Raw genomic sequence first — 16552 nt, 5'->3', positions numbered from 1 at the left:
CCGATCTAAGTACAATTTAATAACAAATGGATCGGACAAATGTTAACACGCATGGATTTGTGTCAACTTAAAGTAAAAACGTTCTAATTCGTTTTTGAGCAACACCTTTATCTCGAAAAATAACCATTTTACAGCCATTCAAAAATGCGATAAAATAAAATGGACGTATAAAATAAAACCAAACACGAACTTCTAAGAACCCGGATAGATACGAGCCAAACTGAACCAAGGGCGGACTGTATCGAAAGGAAGTTAAGGCAGAATATGTTAAGTTAATATTAGAATGAAACTCTGCTGCTATAATAGCTATCACCAGTTTTGCCCAAATAGAAACCGCGAAACTTAATCAGATTCACCCTTCAATGTCGCCAAACTGCCCAACCACCTGATATGTTGCACTTTACCATTATTATTACAATCAGCGATGTACTGAACATTCTTAATAGCCCTAATGAACCACAAAACCTAGAAGAGTCCACCCAGATGAAACCCCAGCAGTTGAGATTTTGATTAGTTTTTATGCCTCTGAGAATGCTTTATATTTGACCTTTAGCTGATTCCAAAAAACAACAATCTTATCTCGCTAATGAAATGTTAATTAAAATCATATATTGAGCAGTACTTCGAGAATACTACTTCAGATGTCGGCTTCTTAGATGTCTCGCATCGAGCATTACTAATATGTAAAACCCGGAGGTGATCTGGAGATTTAATCCGTCTATATATAAGCAAAACTAAGAAATTTTATTTGTCTGTTGTACGGTACGACCGGCGCGTATGTGCTAGTTGTATCATATAGTATCATAGGTGGTACCTCTTTATTGGTGACATATCCTATAGTGATTCACTTTTATTCCTAAAGGTAAGTAAATTGAAACTTATATCTTTCTGTATTATCATTATGATTTGTGGTTTTTCTCTCCGTTGTTCCATGAGGATTTCTAATTTCAATTTTACGTAGTTTCGAAAAAACAAATCAGAGGAAGACAGAAAAGGTAAAAAGAATACGACGACGATAGAAAACGGAAAACGTTCTACAGGTATAATACAGAAAAATAACCTGTTGGTAGTACCAAACAGGTTTTTTTTTTTTTAACAATATCTTATTAAAAACGATAATTTACTTGTGTTTTATGACGTATAATGACTGCAATTCTTGACTATTATAGCTGGCAAAGAACCCAGTTAACAGAATCCCATGAATTTGATAAACAGCATTTAACCATATTTGGACTGTCCACATAATATTCAAGCTATAAAACCACTTTCAATTACTAATTAGGTGCCTAAACAGGTCTCACAAACGATTCTTGGGTATTAATTTTCAGTTATGTATAGCGCTAAATTTTTAACTTTTTAATAAACTTTGGGAACATATTTATAACTGCAGGATTGCATCATCGGCATAGACGCCAAGAGTTCTACTATTAGGACACTGAATCAATATCTTAAAATTCTCGAAATCAAAACAGATCATTCGGAGATTTCTTAGTAACTCAGTGAATCTTGCCAAAATGCTTTTTGTTCTATTATATTGCTAAATTTGAAAAGTGTTTGTGAGAAATTTGTTATCGTATAAAATATCTGTAAGTTTTTCCGCATTTCTAGAAATCTGGCTGAATTTTCTGTGATTGGCCATACGTAGATTTTTCCACATTTCCCAAAATCAAAAGGATGGGCAAAGAAAAATAGTCCCGTTTGAGAGTTACCTCATTTCCCAAATATTTTAAAGAGAAATTTTCGAATCATCAGCAAAAATAATTCTCTGCAGCAAACATTGAAATCTGATCATTTACCCCTGGATTAGTAATTTTCCAACTTCTGAAAAACTTCGAACTAGATCTATCAATTTTTACGTGTAACAAAAAGAAATGAACATATTGGGGCATGTTCCCAATCGGCGCTGTCTAAGGGTAGCTCAAATAAAGTATGTGTTATTTTCCTTAGTCCAAGAGTAAATGTATTTCCGGTAGCCGGCTACACAAGCCGCTGCAAAGTGTTATTCAGAAAATTCTAGGGCATATATTCTGAATCCAAAAATGTGAAAAATATATCTTATAAACAACAAATCGAACAAAAAAAATATAAAAGAGTGTTTTCGTGTTTTTGGATCTAGAATTCTCTTATTTTAGAACAGATGTAATAGAAATAGAATTCTGTGAATTATTGAGGATGAATTATCGTAGAGCCCTATTTTTATGGTAACTGATTTTGACTGCTCCGATGGCTCGGTAATTAACTTTATTCATTTTATTCACATTACAAGCCCATAGCAGACCCTCCAACTAAAAATTATAAAAGATGGTAGGGTGTCTGTCAAGGTCCCTTCAAATCTTTTTATATCTGTAAAATGCGTCTTCTCTAATCACCTGATGGAAAAATTTACCATAAGTAGACGGCAGACGCCGTTATGTGTAATTTATGCTTAAACGGAAGAACTAATTTTTATGCTTCAAACGTCTCCTCAATGTGACTTTTAAATCACACAAACATCTTTTTTAAATCAATATCAGTAATTTAAAAAACATTTTGCTAATTCGCATTTTTCCATAATTACGCCGTAGGTATGTTTCGAATTAAACAGTAATTCAATAAGCATCAAGCGTTAATTTGTAATGCGGTAGAAACAATGCAAATCTCTTATTATGGCATAATTAATGTGGTTTGGTTCAATTACAGGCGACATAATAGGTTTATTTACATGTAATACGTCTTGTTTATTGAAGTAAATAAGTGTGAGATTACATTTTATCAAGACTTGAATCAATTTTCATGATGAATGCACGATAATGCTTATTGCTTGAAACTACTGTTCAGGCTACTTTAACTTTTTGTACTCGTGTGGCTTCAGCGTAAGGCCACTAATTTCGGAATTTATATTTCACTTCTTATTTACTGTTTGCAAGAAGCCACAAAATAGGAATCATTGCCACGCCATTAACTAAATATTACACACTTCTTGACCAGATGGTAAATGCGCTTACCTACGGTGCTCACAATTCCTAGTCATAATTACCTCAAGATTTTTAACTAAAATATCCAACTTTTCGGTATTCATTAATACACATGCATAAATAAATTAATTTCAGACAAATAATGGAGCCAATAGTACCAACAGGTACCGAATTTTACTGCAAAGACAATGGAAAACAATGCAACACCGACATGTATGATCTTTTAGACTCAGAGTCACCATTTCCCATCCTGCGCAGAGGTTGCACGTTTTCCTTTGCCATACGTTTCGACCGCGAATATGTGCCTCATCAGGATGTAGTCAGAGTCAGGTTTGCAATTGGCAAGTTCCTAATGAGTAGTACCTCCATAAAATCCTGGCTAAATGAGAATTTCCAGGTCCAAAACCGAATGTCGTCAAAGGTACCAGAGTGATTTTACCAGTACAACCAAAGCAAAAACGACTACCCAATGACCCTAATAGATGGTCAATATGTCTAAATCAAGTCGATGGGACTATTATAACATTAAAAGTGCATATTTCCGCTTACGCTCCTGTGGGAATCTGGAAATGTTCCCTGCAAACTAATATTGCAGGGCAAAAAGAGAAACGAGAAGATTATGAGGTAAAGAAGAACTTGGAAAGAAAAAAGTAACTCGGTTTTTAATTTTATTTCCAATAAGATTCCAGAGGATATTTACGTGATCTTCAATCCATGGTGTCCTCAAGATGGAGTTTATTTAGAGAATGAGGAAGAGAGGAAGGAGTATGTGCTTAATGAAACTGGAAAAATCTGGTGCGGCACCTTCAAAAACCCCTCAGGAAAACATTGGGTTTTCGGACAATTTGATGACATAGTCTTGCCGGCCGCCATGCTTTTAATGGAGAAATCTGGATTGCAATATGAGGATCGACAAAGTCCTGTTTATGTAACTAGAGCAATTTCTGCTTTGGTATGTTCTAAACCCCCTTAAAATGAAGTTACTAATTTTTATGTGAATAGATAAATTCTGTGGATGATGATGGTCTCCTGGAGGGCCGATGGGATGGGCAGTACGAAGACGGAACATCCCCTTTCGCCTGGACAGGCTCTCCAGGAATAATGGACGAATTCCTGCGCTCTGGAGGAAAACCTGTCAAATATGGTCAATGTTGGGTGTTTTCAGGAGCTACAGTTACTGTGTGTCGTGCCCTGGGTATTCCCTGCAGATCTACTACCAATTACGTATCTGCCCATGACACCAACAAATCCATGACTGTTGACAAGTATTTCGACATATTCGGCAATAAAATAGAGGACAGTGATGAAATTGATTGTCGCGATTCCTGTTGGAATTTCCATGTGTGGAATGACGTGTGGTTGACCAGGCCGGATTTGCCCCCTGGATATGGAGGGTGGCAAATTATTGATGCCACGCCCCAGGAAACCAGTGATAAGGTGTTCAGGTGCGGACCCTCTTCCGTGGCAGCTGTGAAAAAAGGTAAATATACTTTTACTTTATAAATATTAAATAATCAATTATCTATAGAATAGATGGGACGTCACTTTGTTGCCAAAAATGTACAATTGCGCCGGCGCAATTAGCGCATATACATAAGATGTAAGACCTTACGGTGACATTACTTTCTCCGATTTCGATGCTTTAAATTGTCAATTCATTTGTCGAAAAATGTGCGCAAGCGCTATTTAAAACTTGGCATATCAGTAAGACACACCATTTTTGACCAACCAAATTTGACCGTTCAAAGTAAAGTTTAAGGGGGATCGAATTATGGCAAAATTTTTAGTAACACAACTTTACTAAGCCTTATAACTTTTTTAAGTACCATATTTAAATTTATTTGTTGTTAAAAAAATGTATTATTTCAGGCCAAGTGGGCTTCCTCTACGACACTCCCTTCGTCTTTTCGGAAGTAAACGCCGACATAGTCCACTTCAAAGAAGACGAAGCGTCTGACTGGGGTTTCAGCAGAATGTCAATCAATAAATACCAGTAAGCTTCATTCTTCACCTCTCTTCACCATTTAAACAACTATCTGAATACAGTGTCGGTCGCAAAATCGTGACAAAACAAGTGGGCATTACCGACAGCGAGGGAGATTCGGACATTTGGGATGTCACCGACCTTTACAAAAACCCGGAGAACACTCCTGCTGAAAGATTAGCGGTCTACAATGCAGTTAGGGGAATTCCCATCGCTAAAGAGTTCTACGAAATCCGCAGTTCTGATGAAGAAAGTGACGTCTTTTTCGATTTAATCGACATTGACACAGTTCCTTTGGGTCAAGACTTTGATGTAGTAGTCAAAATCATCAATAAATCCAATGAGGAGCGAACTATTAGTGCAGTTTTGACCGCTGGAGCTGTACTTTATACTGGATCTGCTGCTGGGGACATCAAAAAATCTCAAGGGGTGTTTAAGGTCTTTTTGCAATGTTTTTAAATATAGCCAAATTTGACGTTAACGATAATAATAGATTGCGGGAGGTAAAGAAGACACCCTTCAAATGCGCGTTACTCCTGCTGAATATCTGAACAAATTGGTAGAACACGGATTAATAAAGATCTATTCCACTGCTGCTGTGGAAGAAACCAAACAGGCCTGGAGCGAGGAGGACGACTTCTCCATGATTTTACCAGTTTTGACCATCTCAATGCCAGAAATCTGCACCGTTAATCAGCCCTGTGAGGTTAAATTCAGGTGACTTTCTCATTAAACGAACTCAGCTAGATGTTTTAACACTTTCGTGTATACAGCTTTAAAAACCCTTTGAATGTTTCCTTGACGAACTGCAGTTACACCGTAGAGGGTCCTGGACTGCAAAAGCCGAAAATCGTAAAGCATCGCGACGTAGATCCTGGAGAGGAGGTCGAGTTTGACATTACTTTCACGGCAAAGAAAACAGGGGAGAAACGTCTGGTGGTGTGCTTCAACAGCAAAGAGATCAAAAATCTTACTGCCAGCAAGATTGTTAAAATCGAAACTTAATTTGCATGAAATAATTTAATTAAGGTTTAGCTTTAGTTCTTTATTGTTTTTAATATAAATCTTTAACAGTAGGTAAAATACTCAGCGTTTCACTGTTTCTCTCAGGGCCTTACTTTTCGCCGTAAAAGACGCTGCGCAACAAATATTAATATTTGCTACCGGACTATTACTTATCCTCTGACGTATAAACACTGTTGACGATACGTTGAGCAGCAATTATGTGCAACAGAAAGAGATAGATGTATTCATGTCTTAATCAGCGCCACCTACGTGCTGATCAAGCTAACCGCATCACATTCCTGATAGCAAGGCCAAGTATACTACCAGGGCAAATGGGGATAAGGTTAATAAAAATTAAGAAAAAAATTGAATATTTCCTAAAGGATCAAATAAAAATGTACGAGATTTGGTATATGGGAGCATTTAATTATGCCGGTTACAATAATGATGAGGGAGCTGTTATATGGTTAACCTCTGAAAAACTAGATACCTTACTGATCTTTACAGAATTTAAAAACCAAAACAATTTTGTGCAAAGTCTAAATTTTCTAAAGGAAATTACAGAATTAGAGTCGTACCACGAAAGAATGAAAAAAGTCAAAAACTTAGGGGACAATAAATAAATATCTGTTTTTCTGTGTAATTTTAGACAATATTTAGAAATCCCGAAAAACGAGATATGAAACTGACTATTCCAGAATTTGAAAGTATAAAGAATTGTTAAAAAAATCCGTTTTTGTAAGTGAAAATAAAAAGCAAGGTCGTGCCATATGAAGGTTGAAAACATGAGTCACTTAAAACAAATTGCATACATACAGGGTGTTAGTAAATAAGTGCGAAAGATTTCAATGGGTGATTGCTGAGTTTTTTTTTAAGTAAAAAAGTTCATACAAACCCAGCTTCGAAAACGCTTAGTTTCCAAGATACAGAGTGTTAAAGTTCTTATTCGGCTATGACATATTTTTAAAGAAAAAAAGACACGCCGACGATTTTTTTCAAATGTTCCATTAGTTGTTAACAAAAAAGACAATAATTATTTTAAAACTAAGTATAATTATAATAAACGTTGAAAATGACTGCCCTCAGATGTGATATAAGTCTACTCTTCGCTTCATTGACTGGCGTATTCGTTGAAATAATTTTTTATCTTGAAAACGGCTACATGAATGACAAAATACTAAGAAGTCTTTTTTGTTAACAATTAATGGAACACTTGAAAAAATCCTTGGTATGCATTTTTTTCCTTAAAAATACGTTATGACATGGCTGTATAAGAACTTTAACACTCTATCTTGAAAATTAAGCATTTTTGCACTTGGGTTTATATAATTTTTTTTCCTTAAAAAAACCTCAGCAATCCCCCATTAAAATCTTTCGCACTTATTTACTAACACCCTACATACAGGGTGTTTGGAAGTCGTTACAAAATCTAAGGAGGTGAATGTTGTGAAGCTAAAAAAAGTTCCTATAAATATTGGTCCGATAAAGCACCGTTACTGAGATGTGGCCCTCCAAAAGGATTCTATTATTTGGATATTTGTTATAATAACTTTCTTTCTGATTAAGATAATGGATTAAAAATTGTAGGTAATAATCATACAATAAGAGTCTTTGACTATCCTAAGTTTTATAAAAATCGATTAAAAATTATAATAATAAATAAGAGAAGTTTTCTACTATTAACAGAAATTTTTTGAATTTTTTTACTCCTTTGAATTTTCAAGCTATGTTTCTTTTAATGAATTGAACTAAAAAAATTCTTTTTTTTTTCGAATTTTACATAATTTAATCAAAAACAATTCTTTTTTAAATAATGTTTAGCTCAAAACAATTTTTTAATATTCTCATATAGTAGGTATCTTTCACGGTGACAGTTTCATTGTAGTGATTGTCACTTTCGTGTGTTATCATTTAAATTCTTACGTTTCTTTAGTTTCTCAGTTGTGATCTTTGTGCTTGAATTTGCATTATATTCTATTTTTTTTACCATCGACCATCATGCTTTCACTAACTGTGAATATATTTGTAAAATATGTATTAAAAATATGAAAGTGACAATTGTGTCAAATGAAACTGTTATCGCGAAAGACGCCTATTATGTAAAAATGTTAAAAAATGTTACTGTTTTGGGTCATATATTATTTAAAAAATAATTATTTTTGACTAAACTACGCAGAATTCGGAAAAAAAGTGGACACATTTTTTTATTAAAAAAAATCCAATTCATTAAAAAATAATATAATTTGCTTCATAATAATTCAAATGAATAAAAAAACGAAACATTTCTGTCAATAGTAGTTAGAGAACTACCTATATTTATAATCGATTTTCATACAACTTATAATAGTTAAAGACCCTTATGGAATGATTATTTTCTACGATTTTCATTCCATTACCTCAATCGAAAAGAAAATTATTTTAAAGAATATCCAAATAATAAGACCCTTTGGAGGGCTCTATCTAAGTAACGGTGCTCCGTCGGACCAATGTTTATAGGAACTTTCTTTACTATTTTAGGCTCTACTTTCACCTCTTTAAGTTCTATAACAACTTTTCCAAACATCCTGTACAAATATCTGTTTTTTTTTTTATATAGAAACTCGGACTCTGGTAAGTGAAATTGAAATAATAAGGTAGTACCGTTAGGGTTAAAAAATGTCATAAAAATGACTATGGATATTGACTTTTGAAAATTTTGGAAAACTCTTAATAATAATATACGCTATTGACTTTCAGAACCTTGTAAAGTCTAAATACATATAATTTGTGTGTGAATTGTATAGCATGAAATTGTTTATGGTGTTTTACGCTTAAGAGTTACTTTTTTAGTTTCTTTAATATTTTTCAAGCGTTTTACATTTCAAAAGTATTTTAATATTTTTAGGACTGAAAATCGGGAAGAACATTAGAATTTATTAAGCTAGTTTAGGTTAGCTTAGGTTAATTAAGACCAGAAATATAATACCTTGATCTGCACGCTCTACGCACTTAAGCCCATATCATTTTCTACAGTGCGAGTAACAATTATCGAAGTGTGTCACTTTGTAGTGAAATTCGGCTTCAATACTTTTTTCCACTAATTCTCAAGGTCAAGAATTAATGTCCAATCAGCTGGGCTTCAGTGGTGTACTTACTATGTTTTCGACCTTCTAAAAGAGATTTGTCTATTTTCACTTAAAAGAAATTTATTTGTAGAGAAGTAAATTTTTATTTAATACTCCTGCAAATCAAATACAAATTGAAGTTGATCAGATAAGTCTGGATCAAGTTGGTTTTTCGTTGTTTACAATCACAAATTGTAATTACAATTTATAATAAATGCTGAAAGTGCAGGTCATTCTGCTAGAAACACATCCTGGCACGTCTTCTAATATTTTGAAAGACCATAATCAACATGGCAGGGGTTATCGCATTAACTGCTTCAGTAATGGCTTCTCGCAATTCCTTCAAGTTATATAAACGATTTTCGTACACAGTATTCTTTAAGTAACCAAACAAAAAATAGTCTAGAGACATCAAATCCGGAGATCTTGCAGGTCATACATTTTTACTAATGACTTTTTTCATAAAATTGCTTTGGACATATTTTAGACGTCCAATCAAATATATATAATAAAATTATCTGTACGCATCTGATTAATGACTGTTGTTTGACAATGGATGAAAGAAGTTTTGATATTCTTTCAACTATATGTCTACTATTTCGATAAGGCGAACGCCAATGATTATTACTCGCAATGCATTTGGAAGTTATTTCGTTCATTTCCTCTGCTTTCACTATACCTATATCAAATTCCTTCACATTAAAAAGTACCTGTACAACACAATAATATACCTTAAATCGCTGGCGTATGACATTATTTTTTAACATGCAACAATTTCTAAATTGCCAGTTCTTTGCCAGAATTTTGAAATTGTGAAAGAATATTAATCATTTATTGGTTTGTACGATAAACCTGCGTTGATTGTTATTATCAAAGATACTTAAGGTAGGTAGATAGTTACAAGACTTGATTAACAAAAGGCTTATCTAGCGCCATGACTACTCCAAGAGGGCCTTTTTAGGGTTATCAAAAAGGGCCAATATACAGATTATTCTTACTTGTTTTCTAAGTGTACAGGCAAGGAAAATTCAAGTGTTTGGCACGTATACGTGCCACAGTATGTCAAACCAACCATCAAGAATTTCTGTTATCAGTCTTGGTTAAGATAAACATTTGGCACTTACAGTACTTTATAAGTACATTCAAGTTCAAGGACTACATTTTGAACAATTACTGTAGTGTTATTTTGTACAAACAAATTAAAATAAAACGTACTGTAACTCGTTAAAATACATTTATGCGCATAGCTGTCTTAAAGCATCATAAAGCCGTAACGCCTTAAGGAAACATTTCCGGACAAGGGTTCTTATACTCAAATGTCTTCTATTGTTCCACTGAACAATCCTTAAAATTTTGATCCTACAGTTCTAAATTACCCTGTATAGTTAGAACTCATACCTGGAAGACCATGGTAATTATTTTCCCATTGCCTTTATCGTATTATCGCAAAGACCGTAAGATTTCACAAAGAATCTTCGAAAACGCTTCAAACGACATTTGTTTACTACCAAGGAACTAAACACATAATAATTATTGTATTTGACTATTAGTCACATTATTTGTATGCACGATAATGAGATTCTTCGTGATTTAGGCTAATTGCTGGACATTAAGAATAATTGTGAATAAAATGAGTCAGACTTAACCCAGACATAAAATCCCTGTCAACTTCAAAATAGAGCTCATGATAAATAATAAACAAGATAAAATAATATTGCCCTTATCCCAAATAAATGTGTTTCGCTCATAAACAGATATCTTAGAAAAAGTGCTACTTTGCACACACTTTTATGACCGCAATAAAATATAGTACCAGTCCATGAAGATACTACTTAACCTGTCTGTATACGTCTTACCTGCCCTGATGGTGGTGGGTAGCACCCTTAACCTCTAGCCAATCACAATGCTCGAGAACTCTTAAAGGGAGGGAACCATAGGCTTAATGAGCTCCACCATCCATATTAAGGAGCATTTCAGAAATATTTGCAAATTAGTGTCACGAGTGCTCTACTCGTGTTACAGTGGTTTTCCAAAATTATTTTCTGTGACTGTGCAATTTTTCTGTTAAGTGAGCAATGGAGTTTTCAAGTAAGTTCCTAACAACTTGGAGATTTTGCAAATCCCTTAGAGCCAAATTATGAGCCTCGGAGTGAAATAAAGAACTTTACTTGGTTCTATTTCGATGGAAATTAGTTTGCAGTTACAAACTAAATCACGTTTATAATTTGACTTTTAGGGATCAGTGCGAAATGCTTGAAGCTTAAAGCTAAAATTGCGTTAAATTCTAGATGTACCCTCAATCTGCTGCAAGGCGAAGTTAAAGTACGCGGACCTTTGGCAGTCGTTCCATAATTTGGAAACCGAAATGATTATTACCAAATCTGGAAGGTAAGAATCTGACCATTTTAACCATTACTTTACACACGAACCCATTTTAAGCATCCTGTAGATTTGAACTGTTTCCCATAAATTTCCAGTGTCTTAAAAGAATCAATTTCCTTTTATAAACAACCTCACCATAAGGGGCATTTCAGGGCGAAATCCAAATAAACAATCCCTTTTACCCCAAAACCGCAGAAACCATATGCATTTTCGAGCATATTTTTCTGTTATTAGAAGCATCACAGACCACTTCCTGCCCCTTTTCGCATTTCTTCTTTAAACCTTAAAATATCCGGATTCATAATTGCTTTCCTTATCACCCTTCGAACAATCGGAAGTGTCACTATTCAAACCTGTAAAATCCCTTAAGTTATTTCTGGCAGAGATTTATGTATATTGCTATCATAAAACCCAATTGACTCACAATGGCACTGGCCCTGTGACCCTTTATACATGGCGTCAAAACGCCTCAGGTACTGGAGTGCAATAAAGGAAATAAAGCTGTTAGTCTGCAACCTACTGGGAGGAAGATGATGGGTGAAAGAGCTACTCGGTATATTAGAGCGTTTCTGCATTCAGCACTCATAATAAGGAATAATTTGTTAGCGTAATCCTTTATCGTTCTATGGGGGTTTACGAGATGTTACAGGGTTTACGCAAAACGAATCTCAAATCGTTGTGTTGATAATTCAGAAACCCGAACGGCAATTTTCATGCGACATTCTGTATATTATTATTTTAGCGGATGCAATTGATTTTAATACCTCATCAATAATCTTAATATCGGGTTCAAGCAGTTTTCGAAATATCGCAGTATTATGTAGAAAATCCTTAAGTCGTTATTTTGACTATTCCAAGGGCTGAAACTTGAATTTTTGAAAAAACCTGTATATTGTTAAGTTTTTAAGTCCAACTGCTCTAAAGGAGAAGAATTCCTCAATTCGCAGCCTTATATCGAGCTCTAATGGTTTTCAAGATACTGCAAATTTTACGTAGTTGAAGACTTAAAACGTTTTACATATTCAGAGGTCTGAGGCTGTTATCCTAACAGAGACAACCAGTGTATTAATAAATTTGTGGTTGCAAATGTAGGATTTACACAGATCAAGCTGAAAGTATAATTCTGTGCGTTCAGAGCCCTGCAACTCATGTTTTAAAAGTGAAACACCTTGTATATTAGCTCTAAATGTAATAACCCTTAGGAAAAAAATTTATCGATACATAGCTCTGTATTGACCTCAATCGGTTTACAAAAAATGCAAGAAAACATATGTATATGTGGGTAAGGTTGAAAGTGTGTTTCTGTACATTCACAGGTCTGAGATTCATTTTTTTAAATGAGACACTGTGTATATTAGAATGATTTAGAATGCAACTACTTGGGAAGGAATTTAACAATAGGTGATCCGCTGTCCGCATCAGGCGGCTTACGAGCTATTACAGACAGGGCCGGACGAAGTAAGTCTGTCGCCCTGGGCGAAATTTTTAATCACCGACACTCTATCTCCAAGAAAAATGGCTGACCAGGAAAGTCGCCGCCTTGGGCCGCCACCCAACCTCGTCCCCCATAAGGCCGGTATTGATTGCAGATTATGTATAAATATATGCACCCCATCAAATGGTCTTATTTGTCCTAGCGCCAAACATCGCTCAAAAAACCCTTAAAGTCATAAATACACGTAAAGTGAAAAATACTCGAAAATCCACACAAACAACAGTACTAATGGGTTTGTAATTTCCAAAAGGGACAAAGGCCTGAAGTGGTGTTTATTCTAGTTAAACTAAAGGGATTTGAAGGAGGGTTGTCGCCAGTGAGATTGCCTAAATTTGGTGATTAACTAAGAATTCATTAACTTCCTGTTTTTAAAAGTAAATGTATATGATTTCTGAGAAAAGAAACAGAACCTGGTCAACGGAAATTTGAAGAATGATATGCAAGGAATAACCATTAGGTTTCCTTAAAACAAAATTATACGGCTCGTGAGACATAAGTGCTAATGGCGCCTGATCTTATTTGAAAGTACCCCGAAAACGACAGCTCGTTGGCAATAACTGCAGACAAAGAGCACACTAGAAAAGCCCTTCTTATGTCGGGCAAAGAGATGCCGCAAGAAACTGTTTTACCCAGAAAACACACTCTCATCTCGATGACCACCCTCGAAGTAGTTTTTTGAACATGACACTCTTATTAGTCACCAAAATTATCATTATTTCACTAAAATTTGTCTAAGGTTAGAGGAAATTTATAAGAGAAGCAGAAATATGATGCCTTGGCCTGCGTGCTCTCCAGACTTACATATGTATGTCCATGCGATTTTCTATTTGGAAGTTATTTTGATCATTTCACCTTTTTTCACTACATATGTATGATATTTTTTAGCACTAAAAGCACCTGTACATAGTAATAAACATACATTACATCACTAGTATATTTTTAGGATCCAACAATTTTTCAACTATTAGTTCTTACAGTTGAAAATAGTATTCTGTACGCCTCTATTCTCATTGGTTTTAGATGCATTATTATTATTCACTTAACGCACTTAATAATATAGACCTCAAAACAAAATCAAAACGGTACCTATTGTGCCGCAAACCAAAGAAGTATAAACAGACCCCGACAAAGCCCTTACGGGAACAATGTGGCACCCTCTCTACGTTTACCGATGTAAGAAATGGCTTTACCATTGGTTTTATATTTTAACGTGTTAGGCAAGGTGAAGGGATTCATCCTCTGCGGTACCTTTGATATTTATACCACCATTTAGCAGTCTCTTTTACACCCACTTTTATTCAGAACTAACCACCCTTACCTTCCTTTCAGGCGCATGTTTCCACCTATGCAAGTGCACCTCAAAGAAATCGACCCACAGGCCGTATACTGCGTCTTTCTGGAGATGATTCCTGCTTCTAGATGCCGATACAAGTACTCTTCTACCGGGGGGTGGGCCCCTGCGGGGTCTGAAGAAGTGCAGAGTCCGCATCGATTATATGTGCACCCGGAGAGTCCTGCAAAAGGAGAGTATTGGACATCGCAGCCTATAAATTTCGGAAGGGTCAAACTTACCAATACGCCGGCTCCACCTACAGGACAAGTAAGAACATTTTTATTTAAAAAAAAAGCTTTGAATTGTTGAAATTTGGGGTAAACGTATTAGGTAAATATAGCCAGTACGGCCCTGGTTTATCTCCAATATGTATGAACTTTTTCTCATTTATAGGTAATGACTAGAGCTTATAAACAAATATAGTCAGAGGCGTAGGTAGATTAATTTAAACATTACGAATTTTTAAATAAAAAAATCACTACCTCACTTGCTGACTCCGCTTCAGTCATTCTGGTATATATCAACAATATTTTTCTAATAATTTCATGTTTTTTTCAGATAGTTCTCTCGTCTATGCACAAATACCAACCTCGCATCATCATAGCCCAGACCTCGGACCCTATGGCCCTTGCCTGGGCGCCCAGCACCTATGTCATATTTCCAGAAACCCAATTCATTGCAGTGACTGCATACCAAAATGAAAAAATAACCCAATTGAAAATCGACAATAATCCTTTCGCAAAAGGATTCCGACAAAACGGTCAAGCAAAATGTAAAAGAAAGAGGCTGAATGTCCAATGCAAACAAGATGAAGATGAATTTATCTGCGTGGATGATGAGCAGGAAGATTTCAACAATGTTTTGAGTGCTTCTCCTGCTTTTTCTCCGGTTTCTTCAAGAGAGGAGGAGAGATCAGTAAAGTCACCACTGTCTCAACAAGGAAGTTCTCCCACCATGAGCTCCAAACTTGAGGAATCAGATGATGTTTGTAAGAGTAGGAATTTTAAGGCAGATACCCACCAGGGGCGTTTTCCACATACTGTTTACCAACATTCTGCATATTTTCCTTTACTTCCTATGCCTGTGTATGGCATGGGGATGTACCCCTATCCCAACTACTACCAAAACCTCGTGACCCCTCCTCTGGTTTACCCTCAAAGAGCCCCAGTGCTACAAGGGGAGGAAAAAGTGACTCACTTTACAGATTTTTCTATTAAAGCCTTGCTTGGCTGCTAGAAGATGTATGTAGATATAAAAAATCTAGTAAATACTTGACTTGTGATAAACTTTTCATGGTTCTAAGGACTTTTTCGCTATTTAGGAACTTATATGACGTAATGTGATAATTTAAAAATTGTTGTAGTTAATTATAACTATACAGCGTGTTACCACTCTGTATAGTGAAAATGTCCCCTCACAAAATTTTATTTATATTCCTCAGACCACATATACATATCTATATATACATACGTGCATATATAAATAAGCTACATATACCGTGATGCCACAAATACTTGGATACTAATATCTATCTACGTACAGCAATATTAGGATTATGTATACTCGCTTAAATAGTTTAAGATGTGTGTTATTTATTTTTAGGCATATAGAGTTTATTCGATTAAAATAAATTGAGTCTAGAAATGACGAACCTGAACTAGCTTGTTTAAGTTTTTGTTGTATAAGTAAGCAAACAACGATTTCAGTATGGAATCAGTCGATAGTGATTTAGCCCTTCAATCAATTGTGAAAACTCTCCTGCATTGCGTTTTTTTATATCAACTTAACGTGTTTTGAAAACTTCGCCTTTGATAGTTCCGCCAAATGGAAAAATCAATTGATGTCATAACAGGAGGACTAGGCGGCCAACTAAAAAAATATACACAAATTATGCATTGACTTTTCAGACATAAAAGGCGTTTTTTTATCCCTAAAAAAACACAATTTTAAAGTAAGAACCAGTGGCAACAAAAAATCAAATTGAGGATACATTAATTTGGAGAATACTGGACATGAAAAAAAGTGTGATATACCAATGTATCTACACTAAGTGAGGCAAAGGTTATCTAAAATTTAAAAAAAATCGTATATTGGGCACAGTAAAAGCAAAGGTGTACTGGAAGCAATTTTGATTGAGAAACGAGAAAAAAGTAGATTTTTTTAATCCATTTCTCAATCAAAAAAATAAAGCAAATTATGTATTTCTAGAAATTGTTGGGTTTAAAAATATTGAAAGATATGCATTTGATCTAATAAAAGTAGAACCGCCCGAAACACAATTTCCAAGCAAAAACC

At 35.0% G+C, this 16552-nt stretch overlaps 3 protein-coding genes across 3 annotated transcripts in view; 2 read left to right on the top strand and 1 right to left on the bottom strand.

Moving 5' to 3' along the window:
* LOC136409028 (uncharacterized) overlaps positions 1-16552 on the bottom strand; it is a 74040-nt gene that overhangs the window by 40245 nt on the left and 17243 nt on the right. The window lies entirely within an intron of this gene.
* LOC136408945 (hemocyte protein-glutamine gamma-glutamyltransferase-like) lies at positions 680-5995 on the top strand. The gene is made up of 9 exons (XM_066390172.1): positions 680-862; positions 3090-3295; positions 3352-3578; positions 3637-3906; positions 3957-4434; positions 4824-4947; positions 5001-5376; positions 5432-5655; positions 5712-5995. Exons 2-9 carry the CDS (start codon positions 3097-3099, stop codon positions 5941-5943), a joined length of 2130 nt encoding a protein of 709 aa, XP_066246269.1. The 5' UTR covers positions 680-862; positions 3090-3096; the 3' UTR covers positions 5944-5995.
* LOC136409165 (T-box transcription factor TBX2b-like) lies at positions 10772-15638 on the top strand. The gene is made up of 4 exons (XM_066390496.1): positions 10772-11135; positions 11336-11435; positions 14254-14524; positions 14816-15638. The coding sequence occupies exons 1-4, from the start codon at positions 11123-11125 to the stop codon at positions 15491-15493; spliced, it is 1062 nt and encodes a 353-aa protein (XP_066246593.1). The 5' UTR covers positions 10772-11122; the 3' UTR covers positions 15494-15638.

The sequence above is a fragment of the Euwallacea similis genome, chromosome 5, assembly GCF_039881205.1.
Source record: "Euwallacea similis isolate ESF13 chromosome 5, ESF131.1, whole genome shotgun sequence".
Classification (NCBI taxonomy): domain Eukaryota; kingdom Metazoa; phylum Arthropoda; class Insecta; order Coleoptera; family Curculionidae; genus Euwallacea; species Euwallacea similis.
Note: the sequence above shows the minus strand (reverse complement) of the source record. Positions and strands in the feature narration are given on the sequence as shown.

Bases quoted from the DNA above. Each gene is read 5' to 3' on its own strand.
- LOC136409165 (XM_066390496.1), top strand. The intron at 11,436-14,253 runs GTAAGAATCTGA...CCTTCCTTTCAG, and splicing joins ATTATTACCAAATCTGGAAG to GCGCATGTTTCCACCTATGC. The intron at 14,525-14,815 runs GTAAGAACATTT...TGTTTTTTTCAG, and splicing joins CGGCTCCACCTACAGGACAA to ATAGTTCTCTCGTCTATGCA.
- LOC136408945 (XM_066390172.1), top strand. From the start codon at position 3,097: ATGGAGCCAATAGTACCAACAGGTACCGAATTTTACTGCAAAGACAAT. The intron at 3,296-3,351 runs GCAAGTTCCTAA...GAGAATTTCCAG, and splicing joins CAGAGTCAGGTTTGCAATTG to GTCCAAAACCGAATGTCGTC. The intron at 4,435-4,823 runs GTAAATATACTT...GTATTATTTCAG, and splicing joins CGTGGCAGCTGTGAAAAAAG to GCCAAGTGGGCTTCCTCTAC.